General features: G+C 38.0%; 1 protein-coding gene across 4 annotated transcripts in view; it reads right to left on the bottom strand.

The window, feature by feature from the left end:
* PDS5A (PDS5 cohesin associated factor A) overlaps positions 1–10,544 on the bottom strand; it is a 169,874-nt gene that overhangs the window by 15,180 nt on the left and 144,150 nt on the right. For 3 of the 4 annotated variants that reach the window (XM_023738931.1, XM_023738934.1, XM_023738933.1), the window contains exons 30-33: positions 9,502–9,647; positions 8,089–8,197; positions 2,939–3,291; positions 1,973–2,443 (exon numbers count right to left, since the gene is read on the bottom strand). In XM_023738931.1, coding sequence (XP_023594699.1) covers positions 2,395–2,443; positions 2,939–3,291; positions 8,089–8,197; positions 9,502–9,647 — 657 coding nt within the window. In that variant the 3' untranslated portion in view covers positions 1,973–2,394. Of the gene's footprint in view, positions 1–1,972; positions 2,444–2,938; positions 3,292–8,088; positions 8,198–9,501; positions 9,648–10,544 lie in introns of those variants that run through there. The other variant, XM_023738932.1, reaches the window with a different exon arrangement.

The raw sequence follows: 10,544 nt of genomic DNA, 5'->3' as shown, positions 1-10,544 counted from the left end.
AGACAGAGAAAGACAGAAAGAGAGAGAGATTTATATCAAGGAAATGGCTCACATGGTTTTTAGAGGCTGTAACTCCCAAGTCCTTGGGGCAGTAAAGTCTTCTCCTGACTCACGGTCCCGCAGGGGTTGGCGAACCCAAGATTAGCAGGCAAGACCGCAGGCAAGCTGCCAGCTAAAGTCCCAAGAACCAGAGGTCAGAGGAACAGGAGCCAGCTGCAGGATAGAAAAAGCAAAAGCCCTGGCAAGGGGAGCAGGAAGAGCCAGGTGGCAGAGGGCAGAGACATGAAAGCTGAGGTGGGCAGTAAGCTGCCACAGGCCCTGCCCCTGCAGGTACCACAGCAGATCCCATCATGGGGGTGATCATGTATCAAATCTTAACAGGGAAGTGATCACAACATTATACAACTGCCAAAGCACTGAGAATCATGGCCCAGCCAAGTTGACACACTATCTTAACCACCACAGTCAATAAAATACAGGTAAACACTTTCTGGTATTCTCTGCTTTCAGCCAAGATCCATCTGACATCAGCAATGATATCCTTCATTACATTCCTCTTCTGTATCCGGCTTGAATTTCTGGCAGTTCCCTGTTGATGTACTGCTGCAACTGTTTTTGAATGATCTTCAGCAAAATTTTACTTGCATGTGATATTAATGATATTGTTAGATAATTTCCCCATTCTGTCACCTTTCTTTGGATCGGGCACAAATATGGACCTCTTCTAGTCAGGTGGCCAGGTAGCTGTCTTCCAAATTTCTGGGCACAGATGAGTGAGCACCTCCAGCACTGCATACATTTGTTGAAACATCTCAATTGGTATTCCATCAATTCCTGGAGCTCTGCTTTTCACCAATGCCTTCAGTGTGGCTTGGACTTCTTCCTTCATTATCATCAGTTCTTGATCACATGCTATCTCCTGACATGCGTGAACATCGACCAATTCTTTTTGGTACAGTGATTCTGTGTATTCCTTCCATCTTCTTTTGATCCTTCCTGTGTTGTTCAAGATTTTGCCCATAGAATCCTTCAATATTGCAACTTGAGGCTTGACTTTTTTTCTTGCTTTCTTTCAGCTTGAGAAATGCTGAGTGTGTTCTTCCCTTTTGGTTTTCTAACTCCAGGTCTTTGCACATTTCATTAGAGTACTTTACTTTGTCTCCTTAAGCCACACTTTGAAATGTTCTGTTCAACTCTTTTACTTCATCATTTCTTCCATTCACTTTAGCTACTCTATGCTAAACAGCAAGTTTCAGAGTCTCTTCTGATATCCACTTTGGTCTTTTCTATGTTTCCTGTCTTTTAAATGACCTTTTCCCTTCTTTATGTATGATATCCTTGATCTCCTTTCACAACTCATCTGGTCTTCAGTCATTAATGTTCACTGTGTCAAGTCTATTCTTGAGATGGTTTCTAAATTCAGGTGGTATATACTCAAGGTTGTACTTTGGCTCTCATAGCCTTGTTTTAATTTTCTTCAGCTTCAACCTGAACTTGCATATGAGCAATTGGTGGTCTGTTCTGTAGTCGTCCCCTGGCCTTGTTCTGACTAATGATATTGAGGTTCTCCATTGTCTCTTTCCACAGATGTAGTCAATTTAATTTCTGTGTATTCCAACCGGTGAGGTCCACATGTATGGTCACTGTTTACAGTGTTGCAAAACGGTATCTGCAATGAAGAAGTCGTTGGTCTTGCAAAATTCTACTATGCAATCTCTGGTGGTGTTTCTATCACCAAGGCCATATTTTCCAACTATAGATCTTTCTTTGTTGCCATCTTTCACATTCCAATCACCAGTAATTATCACTGCAACTTGATTGCATGTTTGATCAGTTTCAGACTGCAGAAGTTGGTAAAAAATATTCATCTTTGGCCTTAGTGGTTGGTGCATAAATTTGGTTTGTAATTCAAACCAAACCAAACCCAACCCATTGCCGTTGAGTGAATTCCATCTCATAGCAACCCTAAAGGACAGAGTAGAACTACCCCATAGGGTTTCCAAGGAGTGGCTAGTGGATTTGAACTGCTGACCTTTTGGTTAGCAGCCATAGCCCTTAACCACCGTGCCACCAGGGCCAGGGTTTATCCTAGCATGGTTGGGAAATAAGAGGCACTTAGAGTATATTGAGATTTAATTGCTCTAACCCTCAGAATTTCATAAATGGTAATTTTTAAAATGTACTCACAAATACATTTGTTCAATGACATTGTACTTTATAAAAATACTGATGCAGGTTGGGGAGGTATCCTGAGATGATCAAAGCTGAGATTCTTCCCTGGAGGGAACTTAGATGCTTACAATTAATTTAGGGGTATATGATTTAGGTACACAGGATAAAAGAAGGTATAAGGCTAAGTTCTAATTGTAGGTCAAGTATAGATTTAGACAACACCTAGATCGCCAACTGGAGCATCACTGTTACAGTTTGGAGAATCTGAAATCTAAGCACAAGGATGCACAAAGATGAGCAATCATGAGCTTGTTTCATTGGGGGAGGGGGAGATAATGTTGATTTATATTAGATTCACTGTAACAACAGGAATTAGTGAAAGAACAGGATATTCTTGTGTATGTTTCACTGCTTCTATCTTGTTCATTTTGGGACCTTTGTAGCTAAGAGGTAGCCTTTTACATTAAGCAAATCCCATACAATCATCTGAGGAACACCAAGCAAAAGATAATATTCTGCTTGATATTAAATAGAAACATCAAACTACCATACACTAACTAAAAATTAACCACAGGGGGAAAAAAAGGTCTCTCTTCAAATTTGTGTCTTAAAACTGGAGGTTACAGCGACATATACCATTACAACCTACTCAGGAAACCAAAGACAGTTTTCATTACCAAATGCCTAGGTGTTTGGGGTTGACTAGCACATACTACTAATAACAAAATGTCTAAATTCATAGTTCAGAAATGATTGTGTACGTTACCTTTGTAAGTCAATTTGTCTTTCTGCTGGTAATGCCTTTTTGGCTATGTCTTGCAATTTGGGTGCTTTGGCATTAACTGCTTCCAAACTCCCAGGGCTCTCTTGACTGACTGCTGCTCTCTTTCTTCCCTTGCCAACTGGTTTATTTATATCATCATTTTTGGTTGCATTGCCCTGAGATTCGGACTTGGGTCGACGTCCTCTCCTGGGTTTGGAAGGGGCAGGTGGTCCTGATTCATCTACCTTCTCATCTGTTTGTTGTTGGATATTCTCTGCCCCAGCCGCTGCTGCTGTTCTTTTCTTTCCTCGGTCACTGCTGATGTTACCCTGGGTAGCCTGATCAGAATTAATCTCCTAAAACAGCATAAAACAATTTATATAAACACAAATTGCCTAAATATCAACAATCTGTACTGGAAAGAAGTATTGTGAAAGTATTTTAAAGGAATCAAGGTTCCAGGGCTTCTAGTTGACTACATGCCATTAGGAATGTAAGCTCCTTGAGGGTCGGGATGGTGCCCAATACTACCATGATGCCTGACACATATAATTTACTCAATAAATGCTTATTAAAATGCACAGGCAGTATATAAAAAATAGACCAAATCTACTTGACTTTTGCTATTCAACCCATTCCACATGAAAGGTCCTTCTAAATTTATCACTTTTTAAAAGATAGGTGCATATTCTCATAATTCAATTATACAATATTCTTTTTCTCTATGATGCATCTAACTATAACAATCATTATTATACCCTTCTCTGACATGAAGTTCTTTAATCTCTCACTGAATTACTACTTATTCATTCTGTAAATTTTGTTTCTTTTGACTGCATTAATCATTAACTTTCAACTTTTCCTGGTCATTTTCTTTTTCTCCTTTTAGTTTAGCACATATACGACATATGTAAGGTCATCCCAAATATTCAAAGTAATAAAACTGCATTTTAATATAAAAGACACAATGGACATTCAGGTGGAACAATATTTTTCAGAATAAAAGTGACCTTGACCATCAAACCTGAAGTAGAAATCATTCATTCAACAAGTGAATGAATGAACAATTTAATGTCTATTAGGTGAGATGGCTGTTGGCTATAGACTGGGGACCAAAAGTACGGTTCCTGTGGTCATGTACACTAGTATGGGAGGTGACCAAAAAAAAAAACCATAATTACAAATTACCTCAAGTTCTAAGAGGTTAAGGAACAGAGCACTCCAAAAAAATTAGAGGAAGTACCAATTTCTAATTGGTCCTTTTGGGGAAATATTATTTAACCTGTCACACAAAAAGTGAAGCATTCTAGAAAGAGGAAACAGGGGGCATAAAGTACCTTAACAGGGAAAGAAGTTGGTGGATTTAAGAACTTGAACCACAAGGAGTGAGGAGAAAGTGGTATAAAATAAAGTAGGAGAAACAGGCATGGGCCAGATCATGAAGGCCTCATAGGACATATTAAGAAATATGATTTTATTCTTATTCTAAGTGCTAAAGAAAGTCATTGAAGGACTTTAAGCAGGTACAAACATAATCCAAATTATGTTTTAAGAAGATCACATTGGCTGCTATACAGTGATTGGACTGGAAGGGAGTAAAAATGCTGACAGGGAGAAAATAAATAAAATTACAAAAGCATCAGAAGTTGAGGAAGAAAAGAAAAATACATTAACAATGGGCAAAATATGAATAGGCAATTCACAAAAGAGCATATCTAAATGATCAACGAACACTGGGGGATGCTCGAATTCACTGTTGGTTAGAAAAATGCAAATTAAACCAATAGTAGGGTATTAGGTTTTGTTCAGTACTTTTTTTCTTTTTAAAATTTTATTGTGGTAAAACATAATGCAACAATGCCATTTCAACTATTTTTTACGTGTACAACTCAGTCCCATTAATTACATTCACACCATGTTGTGCAACCATCATCACTACCTATTTCCATCCCCCACCCTGCAACCTTAACAGAAACACAGTGCCACTTAAGCAATAATTCCCCCTTTCCTCTCCCTACCCACTCCTGGTAACCCTAATAAACTTTTCTCTCTGATTCATCTAAGTGGGATCATACAATGTTTGTCCTTTTATGGTTATTTTACTCAGCATAATGTTTTCAAGGTTCATCCATGTCATAACATGTATCAGAACTTCATTCCTCTTTATGGCTGAATAACATTCAGTATAATAATAATACGCATTGTATGTGTATCACATTTTGTGTATTCATTCATCTGTTGATGGACACTTTGGTTGTTTCTATCTTTTGGCTGCTGTGTATAAGGCTGATATGAGCATTGGTTCCAGCATCTGTTTGAGCCCCTGATTTCAAGTCTTTCGGGTATATACCCAGGAGTAGATTGTTTGGTCATCTGGTAATTCTGTTTAACTTTTTGAGGAGCCGTCAAACTTTTCCACAGTGGCTGCACCATATTACATTCTCACCAGCAACAGATGAGGGGGTATTAGATTCGATTAGTTGAAAAAAATTCAAAAGAACTGTAACATCTGCTGTTGGCGGGTATGTAGGGAAAAAAGTACTCTCATACCCTGCTGGTAGAAATGTCAAATGTTCCAATCTTTCAGGAAAGCAATAGGAAATAGGAAATATCTAAAATCTGTAATACATTTACCCTTTGACCAGCAATTCTATTCCTGGAAACTTAGCCCATAGAAATAAAAGCGAATAAGGATAAATATAAAAAGATATTCATTGTAACACTGTTCACAGTGGCAAAAAAGGAGAACGAAATATGTTATGTGTATACACACATAAAAACTGTAAGACTGCAGAGAAAAATATGGTCTAAAAGGGAAAAAAGAAGATTGTACTAAAAATCATTCACAGTCACATTTACACATTTATGAAAATTATGTAAGTGTACCTGTATAAAGAACTCGTGTAAAAACCAAATGAAGAGGGAATGGTTGGTCAGCTACAGATACCGAGAAAAGGAAGACTCCTAGAGGGCACTGGCAGAATTGCTAGCTGAATCCACAGGAAGTATATGTATTTTGTTTCTTCAGTTAACTACCTCGCTTATTCATCCTTCTTATTACAATGTGGCTTCCCTCAGACTAAAAAGAATGTGTTGATTTGTAAACATGTACACACACACACACACACACACACACACACACACACACACACACACACAACACAATTCTGAAATAAGAAAGAAACAACCACATAAACTTACAGGGGCCTAATGAGAAGCTATTGAGCTTTGCCAAAATATAACCTGTCTCTTCAAGCTAAATGTTAAAACATTCTTTGGAGGTGTTAAAACTAAGTGTTAGGAACAATATAATATTACAGATTAATCAGAAAGTAAAGTTTGGCCTCTCAGAAACTTTGAATTAAAAAATCTAATTTATCAAAATTATATACAGGTTTTACTAGATATATATTAAGATCCCTTCTAAAATTTGTAATTTAAAATTTTCTTTGACAGTTGTTGGAAATATTTTGTTATCAAGGAAGGTATCTGCATTCCCACTGTTGTTAGCTGCCATGGAGTCAGTCCCTGACTCGATGCCCAACATGGAGTTGACCCCATGCACAACAGAATGGAATGCTGCTCAGTCCTGTGCCATGCCCATGCCTGGTTGTGGATCTGACTGCTGTGATCCACAGGTTTTCAATGGTTGATTTTCCAAAGTAGATCGCCAGGCGTTTCTTCCTAGTTTGTCTTAATCTGGAAATTCCACTGAAACCTGTTCGGCATCACAGCAGCACATAAGCCTCCACTGACAGACGGATGGTGGCTGCGCATGATGTGCATTGGCCAAGAATCGAACCTGGGTCTCCTGCATGGAAAGTGAGAATTCTACCACTGAATCACCACTGCCCCCTCATACTACCTCTTAATATGTATTATGTTTATCTGAATGTCTACGGCAATATGCATTTTTGCATCTAAGTTTATGTCAATACCGTTCAAATTTACATAAGGATCCCTCAATATTCAAATGCAGTGGGGTCCTGAATTCAAAGAATTTTGATAGTAGGAGGTATGCTGTTACCTGAAATCTACTGACATCTTGACTTTCAGATAATGAGGAGCAAGACTTGGGACAGTATGAGATTTATCCAAAAATTTATCCATATTTGTTCATTTTCTGAGTTCAGATAAATGAGAGTTTGGGTAGGAAGAGTTCAGCTATTGTGGAGTAAGTGTATAGGTCTTAGTATATTTTATGTACCTGAGGGTAAAAATACCTAAAATATTTGATGACCACCATAAACATATGGTGGGCAACAAAAAGATAAGCATGTCAAGAACATGATTGTGTGGGAAAAGAAATACTTGATGGTATCGTCATACCATTTCTACTGAGGTCAGTTATATTTCATTTTATAGCTGAATGGAAGTTTAGAGAAGTCAGGTAATCTGCCCAAGTATACACAGCCAGTGAGTGGAAGAGCCAGGATTCAGACTCAGGTTTGTCTCATGCTCCTACTAATTATCTTACTGTCCTTTTTCTTCTGCAAAAAATGTTAAGAAAAGTGGATGCCACAGTAAGAAGGTCAAGAACAAAGAAGACAGTGATTAAATAAAACTGAAACATAATTTTTGAAGGCTAAATTATAAGTTTAACTTTTTAAAATTAAATTTTTTACTGTAGTAAATAAAACACATATAACAAAACATTTGCCAATTCAATAATTTTTATATGTAATATCAGTGACACTGATGAGGAGCATCATGCTGTGCAACCACCACCACCCTCCTCCTCCAGATTACTCCACCACCATTAACAGGAACTCAGCATCCCCCAACCAATGAACCCACTATCCCCCTCCCTCCCACTCACCCCTGGCAAGGTTTAACTTTTAAAAGACAAGGGAAACAAAGGCGAGTGCTCTATCGAGTATCAATAAACACTCAGTTCCTATTCTTTCAAGGTGTTGGAGGCAGGTAGTGTGGGGAAGGACACCATTGTGGGTGACCATATAAATGCTTGTAAAACGAAGTAGGCAGAACCACTTCTGGGGAGCAGGAGCACAGTATTACAGGGGGTGGTGCACACACATGTATAATACATAGTGTGTACACTAACCTCCCTGCTGTGGGTTTCCTACTTCTACCATAAAGTTGTAATATGAATCTCCATGGGAGAAATTCTATTGTTAAATTAAAAAATTTACCTTATTCTTTACTGGATCAATATTCTTGACAGGTGTGACTGAAATAATTCTCACAGGGTTCTCTTCATTTTCACTAACTCCAGTTTCTGCTGCCTCTGAACTCTGTTCCCTGTTGAAGAAAAAATATAAATAAGGCTTCTTTATTTCACCACGAGTAGAAAAACTCTCACTATACAGATAAGGAAATGAAGGCTCAGGCTGCTTTAGAAACCTGGCCAAGTGAAGCAAAGTTAGCAAGATTTGGATCTTCTGTGGTTATAGGCTATTGGTCTGTCATATTATTGATTTCTAGTTAATCTTAATAACATAAGACAGAAATGACTGCTTAAAATCACCTGACAAAAAGATTAGTTGTCAAGAAACAAAATAACGACTATTCTAAGCCTTATTTCTTAGTGAAGATGGAGAGGTAAAATCCTAAAACAAAACTACAACTATAGATCGTAGCATACTACAGTTGTTCCTAGTCTGTGTTCTCAATGTTCTGCAAGGGTACTGCAGGGGAGGGGGCTAGAAGGAGGAAAGGCCATATGGGAGATGTTCGAGCCCTCACCATCTCTTTAAACCACAGCCGTTCCACATTAATTTATTTTATATTTTGGCATTGTACTGCTAAAAAATGGTTTTAAAACAACACTGGTTGAGTTTATTCTTAAGATTTCATGGGTCTGAATAGTCTTTAAAAGCCTTATTATTTAGTGCTGAGAAAATAGGTCAGGTAGAAATTCTCATAGAGTGACTAAGACAGCGAATGCCTGACCCATTGTAATAAACATGGAATATTTCTATAAGGGGAAAATGTCTTAATGTTATCTTTACTCAACTCATTATATACTAATTGGTCTGGGTTAAAAATTAAAAAGCATATCAATTCAATTTATTTAAAAGAGTTATATTTTCATACATTTCCTAAGTGTTGGATTTTCTTATATGGTGGTGGAAGCAGTTTGTGATCAGCTGCTAACCTGAAGGCTGGCAGCTTGAACCTACTCAGCAGCACTGTGGAAGAAAGGACTAGTGATCTGCTTCTGTAAAGATTACAGTCAAGAAAACCCTATGAAGCAGTTCTACTCTGTAACACACGGGGTCATCATGAGTCAGAATCGACTTGATGGCAATGGGTTTGGTTTTTATAAATAAATACTTTCATGTAAATTAGTAGTAGCTGTAATACAAACCCTTAATTTTTTTCATTTAACTTTTCTACACATTTAGAATGCTATATTGTTTCAAAATGTATAGTTGATTGTTTTCCTCATTAATTATGCTAAAATTCATCAGTATTATCTTTTTCCAAGACACTTTCTAAAGGCAGAGGTCCATTTTGTGATACAGTGCTTTAAGAATGTATACTAAGAGATGAACTAAGTGAATAATAGTAACAAAAGTAACTGGAGAAAAAAAATTAATTGCCTTGATCGATTTCCGGTTGAAGGGTTCAGGTCTGAATTTACATTGATATTGCTTCCAGTCTCAGCTTCAGTGCTTCTAACATATGGTTTCCTTCCCGTTGCTGATAAAGGCTTGTTTACGGCACCTAGCACTCCAGCAGGTTTTGGCTAAAAATTACACGCATGCATGTTATTTTATACCTTACTAAAAGGCATACATATAAATTTAGACACATGTAAGAGATATTGCTTAGCCTAAGCCAAGCGACTGTTGTAACCTTGGAAGTAAACACTCAATTTATTAGAAAAGATAATTCTATAAAATTGTGTTTGTCTTAAGACCACTAAAAATCATAACGTAACCTCCATTTAATAGAGTAACTAGGAAGTATTTATTATTCTTTATTTTCAATCAAAGTAAAAAGTACTCCTAAAACAGTGAAATATACCATGTCTTATAAGCAAACTATTCAATGTATATAATAATAGTTTTGAAACTGTTTACCAAAAATTAATTTTCCTTTTGTTTTTTAAGTGTCATCTGTGGTGCGATTAATTACTTTTGTGTGTGCCCTTTTTAGCCATGGTCTTGTAACTCCTGCCCCGGTGATTGTGTGATAGGTAATTGTGGCCCACTGAGGAGATCGGTCAGTTTTGCCTTAAAAGAGAGCCAATTCAGAGCAGGGAGGAGGCCACCACCAAGGAAGGAGAGATCAGCAGGAGAGAGACAGCAGCAGGAGATGGCATGGTGGGCTTGCCAGCCCATGGAGAGAGCTGAGTGCCTTTGGGCTGAGACTGAGGGTCAGGGAAAAGCGTGCCTGTGAGCACAGCTGGGAAGAGGCTATCCTAATGGAAGAACTGTATCTTGAACGTTCCTGAGCCTGAAATGTAACTGTTACTTCCCTAATAAACCCCATAATTGTGAGTAGGGTCTGTGAGTTCTGCATGGCCACTGCAGTGAATTACTGAACCCAGTAGAGAGTGCTGTGGGAGGGACTGTTGGTGTCAGAATTGGTGAAGATGGTGAAGAGAGGAGCCATGTCTGACCCTCGCCTCATGTGAATC

The sequence above is a fragment of the Trichechus manatus genome, unplaced genomic scaffold, assembly GCF_000243295.1.
Source record: "Trichechus manatus latirostris isolate Lorelei unplaced genomic scaffold, TriManLat1.0 scaffold00126, whole genome shotgun sequence".
Taxonomy (NCBI): Eukaryota; Metazoa; Chordata; class Mammalia; order Sirenia; family Trichechidae; genus Trichechus; species Trichechus manatus.
Note: the sequence above shows the minus strand (reverse complement) of the source record. Positions and strands in the feature narration are given on the sequence as shown.